The 18,033-nt window shown below is 46.6% G+C and overlaps 1 protein-coding gene across 1 annotated transcript in view; it reads right to left on the reverse strand.

The window, feature by feature from the left end:
• Window positions 1-17,593, reverse strand: part of USO1 (USO1 vesicle transport factor) — a 65,234-nt gene extending 47,641 nt beyond the window's left edge. Inside the window, exons 1-4 of the mRNA XM_056857307.1 lie at window positions 17,528-17,593; window positions 8,163-8,249; window positions 5,582-5,646; window positions 4,013-4,092 (exon numbers count right to left, since the gene is read on the reverse strand). Coding sequence (XP_056713285.1) covers window positions 4,013-4,092; window positions 5,582-5,646; window positions 8,163-8,249; window positions 17,528-17,593 — 298 coding nt within the window. The remainder of the gene's footprint in view (window positions 1-4,012; window positions 4,093-5,581; window positions 5,647-8,162; window positions 8,250-17,527) is intronic.
• Between the last annotated feature and the right edge of the window lie 440 nt (window positions 17,594-18,033).

Genomic DNA, 18,033 nt, shown 5'->3' on the forward strand with positions numbered 1-18,033 from the left:
AAAGGAACGAAAGGAAGAAGAGTAAGCTCCCTTATCTTCCTACCTGAAGAATTTTGGTAGAGCCTTTTTCTTACCCTTTGTCTCAATGAGGATGTCGTCCAGCTTAGACCCGAACAGACGTCCTCCTTCGAAGGGATAGCCCAGCAAGATGGATTTGGAGCTATAGTCAGCTGACCAGGATCTGATCCATGAGGCTCTTCTGGAAACTGCAGAAGCTGCCAGAGCCCTGGCGGATAAAGTCATTGAATCTAAGGTAGCATAATCCATAAAATTTACTGCTTTAAGGACCCTATTCAGACCATCCAAAACCCTCTTGTTCTCCTGGGGAACCAGATCTAAGAGCTTTCTGGTCCACATGATAGAAGCGAGGGCGACTAGGGCGGCTGCAGCAGAGGCTTGGATGGACAAGGCAGAGGCCTCATATGCCCTCTTACAGGCAAAGTCCACCTTTCTGTCTAAAGGGCCCTTAATACTGCCAGCCTCGTGCTCAAATAAGAGCCCAGCTGGCTGAAGTGCGGCAACAGGGGCTTCCACTAATGGAACCTGAAGGATGTTCATTGCCCATGGTTCCAAGGTGTACATTTTTCTAACAGCCGCAGGCAACTGTTTGTTAGTGAAAGGTTTATCCACTCTGCCCTAAGAGGTCTTCAAAATACTCAGGGAATGGCACTGAGCGTGGCTGAGACTTCAGCCTGGCGAAGAACTCCTTGGTGCCTCTAAACTTCGCCTTACTCTTAGCTGCCTCTGTCTCCTCATCTTTATGGAGATCTAAAGCTGCCATAACCTCAGTAATCAGGGAGAGATATTCTTCCCCCGAGAACAAACGGGTCTGTTAATCTTGACCCCCTACATCCCCCCCGTGGAGTCGTCTCCTGAAGAGAATTCCCCTTCTTCCCTCTCACTGCCACCAGCAGATGGGGATAGGGAGCGAGCTCTGCCAGTAGGTGGTAACGTGGCCTTTTTAGCCGCCTTGGTGGGCCAGGCATGGCTGTAGCCCCTGGAGCACTCTCCGGCTTCAGATCCCGATTGTACAGAAGCCATGGTAATTGGGGCGCAGCTCTGGAACTCCCTAACACTCCCACAAGGGCCACCCAACTGAGCAAATTCTTCTCTGACAGCCTGTCTCATCAACTCAATCATGCTCCGATTGCCCACCCCCGCCCCCGCGGTAAAAGGTAGAGAAGAGGCTTCAACATTACCAAATTATGTTCCTGTAGCCTGATCCCCACTGGGGCCGACATTACAGGAATCCGATTCAACGTTACCAAACGACGTTCCTGTAGCCTGATCCCCACTGGGGCCGACATTACAGGAGTCCGACTCAACGTTACCAAACGACGTTCCTGTAGCCTGATCCCCACTGGGGCCGACATTACAGGAGTCCAATTCACCCTCGTAACCCCTGAGGGCCAAACCGGGGTGGGGGTTGCGGTGGCCAATGTGTTTTGGCGGGCTCTTTTCGATCCATCCAGATTGCTTGCCAGCTGCAAGCTCTGCTTGAGAGTGGCCGCTTCTGAGTCCGGCTGCTTGGGCTGTTTCTCCCCTTTGCGGCTTTGCTGTGCCGCCTGCATTGTTTGTCGGGAGGACAGAAGACCATCCACTCCCTCCTCATCCCCTGAAAGGAGCTCTTCAGAAGCTCTCTCTCCTTGTTCAGACATGTTCCCTCTGGATAGACGGGGGGAGGGGGGGCGAAGAACAGGACGGGGGCGACAGGGGAGACTTGTGGAGCACAAAGAAAGGCGTAGGGCACCACAAAAGGCACAGTAATAGATTAGAATTCACAAAGAATGAAACAAGTAAAAGTACTTCAGAAAGTAAAAAGGAAACAAGAGAAGTAGCTATGGAGCTAATTCCTAAACCTGCTTCTCCCACGGAGGCAGGAGAACTGGAGATCAGAGGGCGGTCCTAGCCCAGGGGACAGGAAGTAAAGTTTTAGATCCTGCCTCTCCCTGAGCATAGGAAGGTAAACACCCGCTGCTGAAGATGTCCTCCGAGCTCAGTGGGAGAACACTGCACTTTGCCGTGACTGTTTCAAATAGTTTCTAACACAGGAAATAGAGGGCTGGATACTTCAGAATTCTGCTCATGGAATATAGAAGAAAGCTAATCCTGTAACTGCAGCCAGAGGTGTAAAATTCCCAGAAATTATGACCACTGTTTTTTTTCCCACAGAAAAAAATGGAATTTGGGAGAAAAACAGGAATCATGCGATACTTATTTTCTTACCATGCCTAAGCTTACTTTACTGCTTTAACACCATCAAATGCATAACTTATGAAACTATACTATTTGGCATATTTATAAAAATTGAAAGCATATGAATGCTTTAATTTGCAAGCAAAATGGTAAATACACCCAGTATTGCAGAGGGAGCTGTAAACTGCTGCCCCCCTGTGCTACCTTAGCACAAGTATCTCAACTTTTGTAATCTGAAAGGTGGGGAAATAAATCAAAATTGAAAATAGACAGCACAAACTTTGTAGTACAGAGAAGAAACAATGTTATTTGGACAGAAACAGCCTCATACCAGAGGCGTGTTTGGATATGCAGTTAAACTATGTAACACTGAAAATATTGAACTTTGAGCATATTCCTACACATATTGTGCCATATTGTGTTCAATTTTAGCCACATTTAAATAATAAACATATCCTTGAAGATATGATAACATATGAAAATCTCCTTGCAAATATGATAATCTCCTTGCAAATATCTACAATAAATATCAGAATTATCTTCAATATATCTAATCTCAACATGGCCTTATCTGTATACTTAACCCACATACTGGGGCCATGGCCAGAAAAAACAGATCTTTCTACAAGTCTGAAAAAAAGCCTAGGTTTGCAAAAAATATTCAACATGGAATATTATGACACACCTGCAATTTTTGCACAAATAGCATCGTAACCGGGAAGAGCAGCTGCGGCGGTGCTGGAAAATGTCGTCAAGTTGCAGCCAACATTTTGCTTTCCAGAGGCTTTTCAAGGCAAGAGATGTTCAGATGTGGACTCTGCCCACATTATTAAAAAGAACAACCTCTTACTAAAACACAACCACAAGAATAATGAAACCTCAATCTAACAAAAAATACTGATTAAGCACAAAGGGAACGCCGATTCTGTTGATTTCTATGCAGAAGTGCCAAGCTACACTCTAGAGCTGTATTTAATTCTCTAGATGTGAACATAATCAATTCTGCTCCCTACTTCATATTGGTTAAGCAGTGAACTGTTTCTGTTTATTTATTCCTGAAACACAGGAACATATCATTTTTCCAAAAGCAAGCAGCTGGGGGAAGCCTGTTCATTTCATGCAGGGTGGATACAAATCGATAATTTTTTAATTGGATTTTTTTGATTTAAATTGGATTTTTAAAAATAAAATGCTTTTGGAGGAAAAATCTTTCTAAAGATACTGTAGTTTTCTATTGAAGTTACATTATAGTCCAAAGACTATTCACCAGGAAATAAGGATTAGTTTTTAATTGTGTAGCATGAGGCTTTATATTTATGCAATGTTTAAATTTTTTGGTAAATGAATTCCATTAATCCATTCACAATGTCATGCTCTTCCAGAGGTTTCTGTAAGATTATTTAGGGCAGTTTTTCTAAAGAGAAGATATTATCACAGATGCTTGTTTTTGCAGTTCTCAAAAGTGTGAATTTGTGTCTGCAGAGATAACATGCCTTTTCTTTACAGGAAAAATGTTAGAAAATAAACATCGAATTTCATTAATGTAATTCGATTTATACCCCACCCTTTCATGGCAGGGCTGGGCTCAGGGTGGCTTATAACCACAGCCTTTTTGTTGCTATGCCAGCAATGTTTTTTTTTCCTGGGTCACAGAAGGCTGCTGGGGAGGGCAGAGAAAGACGTAACTCTGCAACAGACTGCCTGCAAGATCCAACCCCAGTGGTTCCCCCCCCCCCATTCTTACTGATAAATGGATAAACCAAATTCAGTGTAACGGCTGTTAAGGAGAAGACAGATGGGAAAAGAAAGTGCTCACCTTGCTCCTCTTCTTCCAGATCATTAGATATGATATTGTAGAGCGTATCCAAAGCATAGCCAATTATTTCAGAATCTGAGCTGGAAATAAGAACAGCCTCTTAGTACACAGGAACAAACATTTATATGTGTCATCCGTTTGTTCATCAGTGCAAATTCAGAAATTCGTAATAAACTACTAAGCCCTTTGAATACATGTAGGCTGAATGTCTCCGATTCCAGTAATGCTTCCTTTCTTTTGAATAATTGTTCACCCTATGTTCTGGAGAAGGTAGCACAATTTTTAAAGATTGCTATAGAACGCCGCAAATTATTTAAATAGACGGATGTGTTAGCTCATAACACTATCTTATGCAAGTGTCCTTTAACCATTTTGTAAGGTTATATCCCTGCCCCCCGCCCATCGGCCCCGGCCGGCGCCGTTTCGCCCCCACATGCTCTGGGCGGCGGTGGCATCTCTGGCGTTGGGCGGCTCCTGGCGACCCCGCCCCTCCTGTGGCGCAGAGTCTCCGGGGTCCCGCGGGGTCCCTGGGGGGGGGCGCCTCTCCTCCCGGGTGTCCCCATCTCCACGGGCATTGCAGGGAGGTGCCCCGCCTCGCCGGGCGGCGGCGTTGTCCTCCTGCCGGCCCTGCCCCCAGCCGCCGCGTCCGGGCCTCCCGTGGAGCTGCTGCCCAGTAAGTGCAGCCAGAACGGGGGGGGGGGGGTGCCGGCTGCCGACCCAGGACAGTGGGACCCTCACTCGAGTATAAGACGAGGGGGGCTTTTTCAGCATAAAAAATGTGCTGAAAAACTCGGCTTATACTCGAGTATATACGGTATATAAATCTTCCTCTCACCCAACCTCGGGTACCCAGCTTTTGTTTTTAGGTTGGGTTTCATTCCCCTTTTTTTTCTTCCACCACTGCCCTCAGGGGATTCAGTCCTATTGCCACAATGGCAAATATGGATTTCCACGTTTTCAGTTATTCTTAAGATCATATAGCTTCTCTACTAGACCAACCCCAATTTTTCAACTCTAGTGCACCTTTAGAACGATATACAAATTTATGGGAGACTTTTAGAAAATCCAATGAAAGAAAAATGAAATTAGACACACATGCAGTAGCCCAAGGTCACCCAGCTGGCATCGTGTGTAGGAGTGGGGAAACAAATCCAGTTCACCAGATTAGCTACCGCCACACATGTGGAGGAGTGGGAATCAAGCCCGGTTCTCCAGATTAGAGTTCACCGCTCCAAACCACCGCTCTTGACCACTACACCACGCAACAGCCAATTGGCCTTGCCAGCAGTTGGGCAACACTAAGGAGCTTGGGACGGCATCCAGAAATTCTGCCTCGAGGTGGGAAAGTAGGTAAACCACAAGCTACCTGGTGGGAGTGGTCTGTTGTGTATGCATAGTAGACTCACCGGGGTTTGTGCAACGAAGAATGGTTTAAGCAAATCACACTTGACTGTGACGTTGCAATGCCACCCGTCGTTTTCATACCAATCTGACTTCAACAGCAAAAGGAATTGTGAATCAGGGGAAGTGTCTAATGGAAGAGGCCCTGGATATTTCTTGAATGCTTACCGATCTGTCTGGAGAACATGGATAACATGGTCCATAGCTTGAATCCCAACTTCCAAACGGTATTTCTGTAAAATTCAGCAAAAATGACTACAACAAAGGAACACAGTTGTCTGATTTATTTATTTAAAATAAATTAATTCCACAATGTCCTAGGGCAGGGGCCGGCAAACTCATTAGTCAAAAGAGCCAAATATCAACAGTACAACGATTGAGATTTCTTTTGAGAGCCAAATTTCTTAAACTTAAACTATATAGGTAGGTACACTGTTTAATAACTTAATAAACTTTAATTAAAATTTTAAGTCTTAATTAAACTATAGGTACAATGAATAAAACTTGATATCATACTTAATAGTGATCTTATTTATTGATAAAAATTAAATTGTAAGTCCCTACCATTTCCCCCTCTCCGTCTGGAGGCCTCGTCTGGAGGCCTGGTCTACCGCCATAAAAGCCTATTGGTAGACTTAGTCTCCGGCTGAGTCCCATTGGGAGGCCAGGTCTACCCATTGGCTTTCTTGGCAGTAGACCTGGCCTCCGGAGGCCCATAGAAGCCAATTGGTAGACCTGGCCTCTAAAGGGCGACTTTTTCCTCTCCTCGGAGTCCAGGTCTACCGCCAAGAATGCCAGTGGGTAGACATGGCCTCCCAATGGGACTCAGCCAGAGGCCTGGTCTACCAAAGGAAGCCCGCCCCGCCCAACAGCTGATAGGCGGGCGGGGGGGGGGGAGGAACCGCCGAGCCGCCCGCCCAGCAATCGCGCGGCTAGAGGGGAGGGGAGGCTTTAGCCTCCCAACCATTGAGGGCAATGGCCATTCTCCACGGCGGGAGGGGGGGAGAGACAGCGCGCGCGCGCTCTCTCTCTCTCTCTCAGGTGCGCCGGCTCCGCAGCCCGGCTGCCGGCGTGAGCAGGCACGAGAGCAGGGGCTCCGAACCAAGTTCGGAGAGCCGCACTCAACGGGCCAAAGAGCCACATGTGGTTCGGGAGCCACAGTTTGCAGACCCCGTCCTAGGGACTTACAAATGTAAACATACATATTGAATAATGTAGTCATAGCACATAAAACAACATACATCAAGTTAAAACTGCAGCTACTGCAACAAACATTACCACCAGTAATTCATTAATTACTTCCACCAAATGGTATCAAAGTAATTCCACTTTCACCTTTTATGGAGGGGGGGAAAGAGTGTGGGAACTTTCCCTACCACATTCAGCAGGCTGTTCCAAAAGGTGGGTACAGCTGCTGAAAACTAGCATACACGGGCTTTAGATGAGCAGGCCTCTGGAATAGAGGGGTTAACTAAAACTGAGGCGCCTGATGACATTGGTTGGCACACAGGATCGTATGGGGAAAACTGTTTCCCGGGGGGGCTCCCCATCCCCTCTCCCGGGCCGAACCGCCGGTCCCCCCTCACCGGGCGTCCCGGGGGGGGGGGGCGACTTACCAGGGCTTTCTCCTCCCGCTGCAGCTGACGAGGGGAGGGCCAGCCCACGCCGAAGCGCCGCGAGAAAGGCGAGCCGCCGCCCCGGACGCCCAGCCGACGCCTCCTTGGGAGCTGCAGGCCGCCGACCCGCGGGGCCCGCCAAGACCGCCGCCGGCGCAGCGAGCCGCCGCCCTGGAGGCCCGGACGCGGGCCCCTCTGGAACCGCGGGCCGCCGCCCCGCCGGGCCAGCTACAGCCACCAAGGAAGCGGCGGGGCGTCGCCCAGGAGGCCCGGTCGCCGCCCCCTCGGGAGCCTGGGGCCGCCGACCCGCGGGCCCCGCCATAACCCCCACAGGGGTAACGAGCAGCCCGGACCTGCTCCTGTCCGGGGGGGCCCCCCGCAGCCGCGTCACGGGGGGAGGGTTGGCGGTGGGCGTCCTCTCCAAACCCCAGCTGTCGGCTGGGCGGGCCAGAGCGAGGCAAGGGCGCAAGCCGCGCCCGATGTTCCAGGGCGGGGGAGGCGGGGCTTATGAGCCCTTATATGGACTTCTGGGGGGAGGGGCAGGGGCGGAGCCTGGGAGAGACTTCTCTGGCCTGGAGGCTATATAAGGCCAGAGAAGTCTAACTGCCGGGGAGGATACAAGCTGGAGTCTGACCGCAAGGTGTGTCCTGTGGCACTCTGGCGGCGCCTGAGGGAGAGTCGAGCTCCAACTCCCCCTCGGACTGGTCTGAGGCAGAGGAGATTGTCTCAGCCCCAACCACCAGACCACTCGCGACAAACTGATCCACTAGATATGAGAGCCCCAGGCTATGGAGGGCTTTAAAGGTCCCCTGAACTTGAACTGAGTCCAGGATCAGACAGGTAATCAGTGAAAATGCTGAAGCACAGGCATCATGTGATCATACTGGTATAAACCAGTCAATAATCTTGCACCCTCATTCTGTACCAACTGAAGTGTTCAAATAATTTTCAAGGCCAGGCCTGACACATTAAAATAACCTAACCTCGCGGCTACAGTGACAGATCACTGCAGCAAGGTCAGCACTATCAAGAGAAGGGGCCAGTTGGTGAACCTGAGAGAGACAGCAGGAGGTGCTCCTAATTTATACTCCACGTGCTGCTGAATCTTCATATATAGGACAAAGCATACAGACCTTTGAAAGCGACTTAAGTGCACGCACAGCATCCCTACGATCTTCAAGTAAGGTTGAGGATGCTACTCTGTCACATAGTTTCTGAATCTAGAAGGGGAACACAGAATCCAAATTAGAAAGAGCATTAGTAACATTTCCCCCTTTGACACCAAGTAAAGGAATATCCAATGTGGCGATGGTAAGCCCAGAGGAACTCAGTAGCCATGTCAGTTTTATTAATGTACGAGAAGACAATTCATTTACCTGTCTGACTTTTTTTTTGTAATCCGCCTTGAATGTCAGAGGAAAACGGTAGGCTATAAATACAGTAAATAAAAGCACGCACCATTTGAGGTTTATATTTTTCTGCTCTATCTTGAATTTCTTAATTCTTAAGTTTTACTTTCCTCTCCAAAACTAAAAGTAAAAATCATAGCACATTAACAGTTAAAGGGCCAAAACAAGTCCGTACACAAGCTTACCCAAGCAAAATGCAATTAGACTTTGCATAAAGTCTAGAACTAGCAGCAAAACAAAACCCAGAATTAAGAGTTGTTAATCTGCAGGCAGACTTATTCTTTTAAAAATGCTTCTAATCTGCCTTTCTCCCTCCAAGCAGGAACCAAGGCTTACAATAAATCACAGCCAATTCAGCACATGGTATGATAAAAACAAATAATCCTTTAAATATAACAAGGCTCAAGCAGGAGCAGGCTCTGATTTGAATTAAGAAAAAGAGCAACCCTTTGTGTATTTAGGATCTCGCCATGTCCATATATTCAATGGAACTGATATTCCTCTTTGCTCTAATTCCCGGACATCACATCCTTCCCCAACCACTATGCCAACGCCACCAGCGCTGCTGAATAGTAACAGCTGACTACATTAGAACCAGCAAGGCCTCCTTTTCCACAGGATGCCTACCAAATTTCATTTTGTACTCTGGGTTTCTTACCCACCCCCACCCCAAGAGAAACCTGTCAAAAACACGTTGACTCTTCTTCAGTAATCTTTGGGGCACTCTGAGCAGTAAGGCCAAAAATAAAAATACAAATTTCGGCAATATCTTAATAATTTGTGAGCCTCTGAATTGCAAGGCTCCTCCTCGCTAGAGGCGTGAGCCTGTGGCCCTTAGCCTGGGGACCCTTTAAGTAGTTAAGAAACTTTTACATTGCTTTATGTGTTATCCCTTTTGGCTTAGGTAAATATTTGGTCAGGTCTGCAAGTTTCAGGTTAGAGTGATAAACCAAGGTATTTCTAGAGTGGAAAATCCACCTGGAGGGTGATGATGAACGCTCCTGGACCATTTCCAGTCACCTGCAGTAAGTGCACCATCACTTCAGAAAGGACGTGGACAGAATGGTCCAAGTGCAGAGGTGAGTGATGAGGATGAACAGGGACCTGGAGACCCAGCCCTGTGAGGAAAGGCTGAGGGACCTGGGAATGTTTAGTCTGGAGGAGGTCGAGGGGGGCATGATTGCTCTCTTTAAGTATTTGAAGGGCTGTCACTTAGAGGAAGGCAAAGAGATTTTCCTGTTGGCAGCAGAGGATAGGACTCACAATAATGGGTTTAAATTTCATGCAAAAAGGTCCGGCTGGACATTAGGAAAAATTTTTTTACAGTAAGAGTTGTTCAACAGTGGAATCAGCTGCCTAGGGAGGTGGTGAGCTCCCCCACTCTTGCAGTCTTTTAAGCAGCAAACACTTGTCAGTGATGCTCTAGGCTGATCCTGCATTGAGCAGGAGATTGGACTTGATGGCCTGTATGGCCCCTTCCAACTCTATGATTCTAATTTCTGAGGCATTTTGCCATACAAATATTTGTGTGTGTGTTGTACTTCATAAAAATAATAGAAACAGAGTTGGAAGAAACCTCCAGGGTCATCTAGTCCAACCCCTTGCACAACGCAGGAAATTCACACCTACCTCTACCCCCCACTCTTCAGTGACCCCTAATCCATGACCAGAGGAAGGCAAAAACCCTCCAGGATCCCTGGCCAATCAGGCCTGGAGGAAAATTGCTTCCTGACCCCAAAGGGGCGTTTGGCATTTCCTTGGGTATGTAAGAAAGGGCCACGAGAGCCAGGCACTGACGCAATCCTTCCTGCCCTCCCTCTCACAATCTGCCTCAGTTCACAGAATCAGTATTGCTGTTAGATGGCCATCTAGCCTCTGCTTAAAAACCTCCAAAGAAGGAGAGGAAGGAGACATTTCTGTGTCTTAATGTGGGGTGTTATATGTGTGTTGCTGTGGTTTAAAATGCGGGGGGGGGGGCCCAGAATGGATGAGGGCCGTGTGGTCTGACTGAATGGTGTGACTATATCCGAGGGGGCAGGGCTGACTGAGAGAGTTCAGCTCGTGCATAAGAGAAGAAGTTATTAACCTATGTATAAAACTCCCATGTCCACAGAATAACTAATGCCAAAATAACATATATTTTCTGTTTTCTACACTGAGCTGGTAAATGTAGCAACTGACTCCGTTTCTGCCTTCGACATCTCGGTTCACATCAAAACTGACTAATCTAAATTTATTTTATAGCCAGAAATTGGGATCATCAGTATTACTGTGAGATCGCCACAAAAATGGCTGCATATCTGTGTTCCTGGTGAGTTTGGGGATATAGCTTGACATCTGGCCCTTTTCAGTAAGAAGTCTTTATCTTTTTAAGGGGAATTGTCACTCTCAACTTCTTTCTTGACTGTGATACCTACTCTGTGATACCTACTCCCAGAGACGGCTTCTTTTTTTGGAAGAAAATGGCAAAAGGAGGGAAAAGGCTCACGAAAAGCCCTCCAGGTCCTGCAGCAATGGAGGAAGACCTCTCTTTCTGGGCTAGTTAACAGTCCTAACTCAGATAACATATTTTTCACACTCAGAGAAGTTGCCAAAGATACCAAACAAATTAAAGAAGGGCAGGCAACTCTTTGTTCTGAGTGTAATATGCTAGTGACTTTAAAAGGCCTTGAACTAGATGAGGCTGAACCCAGAATTGAAGATAGCCTCTACATTTACAACTGCGAGTAGATGGTTAAAAATTAAAATCTAAACTGATTAATGAGGAAGAAAGAGACGGAAGTTGTAATGGACTTGCCAGAGAGGTATGTTTTAGATATTGAAAGAGCTCACAGATCCTTAGGAGAGGGGCCCGCTCCTGATTCCACAAAAACACCCGGCCAGGTCACTAATTTTCAAACTGCTACATTTCTCTGCTGAGCATCCTCTTCACTTGAGAGCTGGAAACATACCTCTTTCCCTATTTCAAAATTTCCCTAAATAGGTGGTAAACAAAACAAGAAATTTTCAGCGAGCAAATATTCTAGCTAGGCAGAAGAACTTTGAATATTTCTTCAAATATCCATATGTGGTATGCATCAAGTTGTCTTACAAAATTCAACAGGCCATCTACAGCAGAAGAATCCCTCCAACTGCTGTAATTTTCATAAGGCATTTTTCCTCCCCCCCCCCCCTTTTTACTTCCTCGCCTTCATCCTAGAATGAGTTATAAGTATTGTTTTAACATTTTCGTAGGGTTATCAGTTTTGTTAGTTATTTTCAGGTATATATTTTATATCTGTAGTGCACCAGAACACACATATACAAGCTGGTGGTAAAATAGACATAAATTAATAATGATTCATATTTGACCACCACGGTTTATTTACACAATATAAATGTAAATTATTTGTGTAAGCATAACTTTATAAACATCTGTATTTTTCGTAGTCTTCAGTCACCTGTATCTTTCCCTCATAGCTCTCTTCTCTTCCCCCTCCCCACTTTGTAAAGGGACATTGTATTCCCCTTAGTCCTATGATTAAATCATGTTGATTACTTCTGCGCATTCTAGCTGTCTGCCTGTGATTTCCCCCTTTCATCACATTGAATGGTAACTGAAGATTGAATGCCCCTGTCTCACCAAGATGACCATTTTTGGTTAGTTTGTTCAATTTTTTCCCTTTTGTGTTTCTTAGCAATACGGTCAGTAAATTTACTACCTATCTCTATTCTCTCTCATCACCCTTTCCTTAAAGTCTTAATTGAAAAGACTACATCACTTGCATAAAGAAATAATTTGGTCTCTTTATTTCTACCCTTGGAGGGAAGGTGGGATTGGTATAGCCTGATCTCAGCAGATCTTGAAAACTAAGCAGAGCTGGTATTTGGAAGGGAGACCACCAAGGAAGACTCCGCAGCGGTAGGCAATGGCAAACCACCTCTGCTTCTCACTTGTCTCAAAAGCCCCTTGCTGGGGTCGCCATAAGTCAGCTGCGACATGATGGCACTTTACACACACGTGCTTCTACCCTTAAAACCAGAGTTCAAGGCAAGCGTCTTGTTTTATTTTTACTGCCATTACAAAGTTGAAACTACTGAACATATGATCATAGTGTCCTATATTTAATGAGCTGGGGACTAGTTTAATTACTCCTTTATTTAAAATTATGGAAATGTCCAATGAGGCATCTGGCGCTTTTAAGGGCGCAAGTGGTGTGGCTATTATCAGATATAAATGATTCTGTTACTCTGTCCATGGCAAAATTTAAAGGGGCAATAATTAAATACCAAGCAAGGCATTACTTTATTCCTTTATTTTCTGCTCAAGGTTGTAGCTGTATGAGCAGTACTAGACAGACATTCAATGCAGAGATCAAATAACAATGATGATAAAACAGCAACCTTGTCTCACTTCAAACAATACCTGGAATTTTGAAGGAAAATGTCCTGAGAAGAAAAACTATGCTCTCAACAACAACAAACTTTATTACGGCCTTGCCAGAAAAATACATATGGTTAGTGACTATGCTCTCTGATGTAACCCAAAATGCTTCAGTGTTTCTCCAATGAAGTCCCAATTTACATGATCAAACAACTTTTGGCCTCTAGAAAATAAAAAGCTACAGATACCTGTTGCTTTCACCAAGTTTAACAGATTGTCTTGCCTTCTAACCCATTTGATTAGCGCCTTCTTTGCTTAATTAGCCAATCCTGATGCTAGTATCTTGCTGTCAGTATTGAGAATGAAATTGGCCTATATTCTGAGAACTTAGAAGCATCCTTCCTAGTTTTTAATATTGAAGTAATGTAAGCATCTGACCATGTTTTCATGGTTTTATCATCCAAAAACATTAACCAATATAACTTTAATAAATATAGGAGATGGATGTATGCCCCTCCCCAAACGTCTGGGAGAAACGATGACATAAAAATGTGCTAAAAGAAATAGGTTCATAGCAGTAGAAAGGTTGACAGTATATATACTGCCTGTTGACAGTATAAGGGAGAGGCAGCCTGTTTCATAAATGGACTGTTGTTCTTTAGGGCAGAAAACAGTTTAGAACTGGGGTCAACCAGGGCAAGGCACTTCTCAACTGTCTTTCATATCAGGAATACATAAACGCATGAAGCTGGCTGATACTGAATCAGACCACTGGTCCATCAAGGTCAGTATTATCTACTCTGAGTGGCAGCAGCTCTTCACGTTCTCAGGTGGAAGCCTTTCACATCACCTACTACCTGATCCTTCTAAAACTAAGACACTGGGGACGGAACGTTGGACCCTCTATATGCCAAGAAGATGCTAAACCATTGCCCCTCTAAGATCAGGTCACCGATACATGAGACAGAAGGAAATGTTTCACATCTTTGAGTTTTATGCACTTAAATAATTTGGTGAACAGCAGGCAGGGGGACTGGCAATGGCAGATGTGGGGGGAAGTACAGCAAAGCAGTAAGAGAACTGCATGTGAAATCAGCTTTTTCACACAAGCAAGGACATATGCAAACTGTTTGAATACAGTGTTGGCTGCAACCTATTGACAGCTGGCAAACTGAAACATCAGGTTATCTAACATCTCTAGACTCTACCAGCAGTGAAATAAAAATGTTTGTTAAATGTTTGGTGAACAAAACAGTGTGGAATAACAGTGTTGGACTGGAATGATGGAGCCCTGGATTCAAATCCTCTCTCTACCATGAAGCTCATTGGATTGCCTGTCATTACATGCCTTCTGTCTTACTCCAAAGAGGTGCTGTGAGAAAAGTATGATCTTAGGTCTCAGAAGATTTGAGAATATACCTCTTTTACGTTTTTAAGCAAATGCAAGGGTGGAGGTTAATTTTTAACAGTTAAAAAAAGATGGCAAACAGCCAACGGATGATCAGTCAGAATAAAAAGCTGTTTATTCCTGCTTGGACAGGTTCATACGATCAAAGGTCATACATGTTTTGCTCTAATGCAGCTTCTGCACAGAGATAATTTCCAGCCAGCTCTGCCTAGAAACAAGAATACTGCATCACAGAACAATGGAGTTAAGAGCAGCAACCTTCACTTTTTCAGTTCTTGGCAGCGTGCTTGCAAGCCAGTGTCTGAGCGGGATCTCAGAGACCCAGCCTCCGATCCACACTTTGCCATGAAAGCTCGCTGGGTGACCTTAGGTCAGTTATACTGTCTCAGCCAAATCGCAGGATTGTTGTGAGGAGAAAATGGAGGGAAAAAGAACAATGTAAACTGCTTTGGATCCCCATTATGGAAAAAGGTGGGGATTGAAATAAATAAATAAATTAAATTGACTAAAACTTAAGAGAACTAGTAACATCTGTGTGAGAAATCTCATTTACATGTCATTATTTTGGCTTCTGTTTCATAGCTGCACAACAAAGCCTGTGCAATAGCCATTCAAGATCATCTAGCAGATAAACATTAATATCTTCTTTAGAAATATTTAGTATACTGGCAGCAATCAAACACTGTTAGAATCGACTCAGCAGAATAAAGGTGCTTTGAAGCACATTCATTTTGTAGTCAGCCTTCTAGAAAGATCAACCAGGCAGGGGGCTCTAAATTCCAGGAGGTGGGGGAGAGAAGAGTGTGCACTGTGATTAATTTAATATTTAATAGGTTTGCTTTACTATGGCTACCACCGGAGGGCCTACCTGCATATTACCTTTAATTTGAAAAATTGTTTTTGACACTTTAAGCAAGTCAATTAGAACATAATTATAGGTTATACTGTAAAAGTAACACCAGTATGTCATGGAGACTATGGTGTCTAATCTTAGCTGTGTTGATTTTGTGTATCTGGGATGAGAAGAGTTCTGTGAATCATCCCAGCTGTTTAGAAGTTAACATGAGAACAAGTTTGGTAGACAAACCAAAGAATATCAACAACAGCTTGTGCGGCATTATCAGACGTATCAATTTTTGTAATATATAAATGCAGAAGAATTTAGTAATGCTGAATCTGCCAGCCTAGTTCACCCTATCAGTAACTTAAGACCTGCTGAAGGGGAGTCAGCTTGGTGTAGTGGTTAAGAGTGGTGGTATGGAGAGGTGGAGTCTGATCTAGAGAACCGGGTTTGATTCCCCACTCCTCGGTGGACACTAATCTGGTGAACAGGATGGTTTCCCCTCTCCTCCACATGAAGCCAGCTGGGTGACCTTGGGCTAGTCACACTCTCTCAGCCCCACCTACTTCAAAGGGTGTCTGGTGTGGGGAGGGGGAAGGGAAAGTGATTCTCCCTTCAGTGGTAGAGAAAGTTGGCATATAAAAACCAACTATTTTTCTTCTTCTAACATCCACTGTACAGAAATACTTTAAACTATGAGTAGCAGTGGTTTGAAAAGATAAGAGAGGCCACACTTGAGACTGATGAAAGTGAAAGTGTGGCAGCTGAATCGGTAAGAGAAAGGGTTTGGACCTGGGTGAGGGTGCTGGAGAAGCCACACAGCACAACACAGATGGGTCCCTGCCTGAGGTGGGGGAATGGGGGCACAGGGACTGGGAACCTGGACTGCTGGCCACCACTCGCCAGGCACCAACATGGCAGGTCCTGCAAGGATATAAAGGCGCAGGGCAAAGAAGGGCTGCTATTGTCTAAGGCAGAGGTTCCCTAACTGTGCTCCATGGAGCACTTGGTACTCTGCAAAACACCTCCTAGTGCTCGGTGAAGAGATTGGAAAGAAAAATAAATAAAATAAATGTGACAAGATCTCAAAATTGTTAATTTTTGCAGCCATAAACTGTGTAGAAATTATTTAGCTCCTGCAGTGTGCTACGAAGCAGTAACTATAAAGGGCTAGTCAGCGTTCATTGTACCAAAATCAAAGTTTGCCGTCTGTCATCCATCATATTGGCCCTATTTATGTTTTTTGTTGTTTTTTGTGCATGTAGTGAAATTAGTGGAGAAAACGAAAAGTTTGAATGAAATAAAACTTAAACTACCTTCCATCATCCATACAACTGTCATTTGGTTTAGTATATAGGTGCTAGGTGAAAATTAGTGCTCCGTGACAAATTTCTCTTCTGAAAAGTGCTCCATGACTCAAAAAGTTTGGGAACCACTGGGCTAAGGCATTCTACAGCTCCACAGGCCAACATGTATTAAGTTTTTAGACATATATTGGAAACGTAGCACAAAAATGTGGAAAAGTTGGCCACCCTACCAGAACTCCTTGGCACAGCACATTAGCAGGGGAAGACCAAGATTTGAGTCTTGCTTGTGGGCTTCCTAGAGGCACCTGGTTGGCCACTGTGTACAGACTGCTGGACTCGATGGGCCTGGGTATGATCCAGCAGGGCTTTTCTTATGTTCTTATGTTCTAAGCATTTAAGAAGGGAGTGGACATGTGTCATGGAGGAGAAGGCTATTCATGGCTACTAGTCATGATGCATACCTATTCTTTTCAAGATCAGAGGAGCAGGCTTGTTATATTTGATATGTTTAATGATGTTCCCTGCCCTGAGCCTGGTCTTGGCCGGGAAGGGTGGGTTATAAATTGAACAAATAAATGAATATATCAGGTGCTGGGGAACGCAGTCTGGATAACGCTGCTGCAGTCGTCTTGTTGGGGGCTTCCTGGAGGCACCTGGTTGGTTACTGTGTGAACAGACTGCCGGTCTCGATGGGCCTGGGTCTGGTCCAGCAGGGCCCTTCCTTGTGTTCTTAAGAGTCCAGCAGCACCTCAGAGGCCCGCCGAGGCTTTTTTTGGGGGGGTGGGGGGTGGGGAGCGCCGGGACAGGAGCTTCCCGGACTCAAACCTTCCTGTCTTGGGTATTTGTCTCACAGCCTCAAGGAATCTCGCTGGTCTCTCAGGCACTCTTGGACTCGCGTCCAGCTGTCCCGCCGCAGCCCAACGCGGCGACCCTCGGAAACTCACTTAAAGGAGACCCCCGAGAGCTTTCCCACGTGCACAGCTGAAGTAACGTAAGGCATGAAGCCAGCAGGTCGCCTGCAAACGCGTGTAACAAACACGCACGCGTCGAAGAGGCAGTTCACGTACAAGCAACAAGTGCGAATGTCTGAACCTGTTCTGCTGCGTGCGCGGGGCAGGGGGCCCGGCCAGGGGGGCCTCCGTGACCGGCCCTGCCCCCCCCCCCACTCACCGTCTCTGCGCCGGAGGGCTGAGGGCCGGCGCTCTGCCCGCCCATGACGCCCCGCAGAAAGTTCATCCTCGCGGCCGCCCCGCACCGGGTCTGACGCGCCTCAGCCGCCGCCGCTCCGCTCGCCCCCGGCCTCCCTGTCAGCCGCGTCAGCAGCCCCGCGCCTGCGCCAGGACGTGGCACCACGACGCTTCCGCCGGGGGGAGAGGGGCGGGGAAAGCAGCCGGGCCGCTGATTCGCCGCAGGGCGCAAGAGGCGTGACTGACAGGCGAACCCTCCAAGCGGCGATTGGTGCGTCGCCTCCCCCCCCCCACGCGCATCAGAGGACCGCCCCCTAGAGGCCGGAAGCGGCGCGGCAGGGGCGGCCTCTGCGCGAGCCCCAGGGTAGCCGGCTCGGGCCGCTCTTCCGGCCGTTGACGCGACCCGTGAAGTCGGCGCCTCCGCCCGGCTCTTGAAGAGCAGTGCGCAGGCGCAAGCCCGCCCCTTGCAGACCTTGCCGCGGGTTCCCT

Source organism: Euleptes europaea, chromosome 11 (assembly GCF_029931775.1).
Source record: "Euleptes europaea isolate rEulEur1 chromosome 11, rEulEur1.hap1, whole genome shotgun sequence".
Classification (NCBI taxonomy): domain Eukaryota; kingdom Metazoa; phylum Chordata; class Lepidosauria; order Squamata; family Sphaerodactylidae; genus Euleptes; species Euleptes europaea.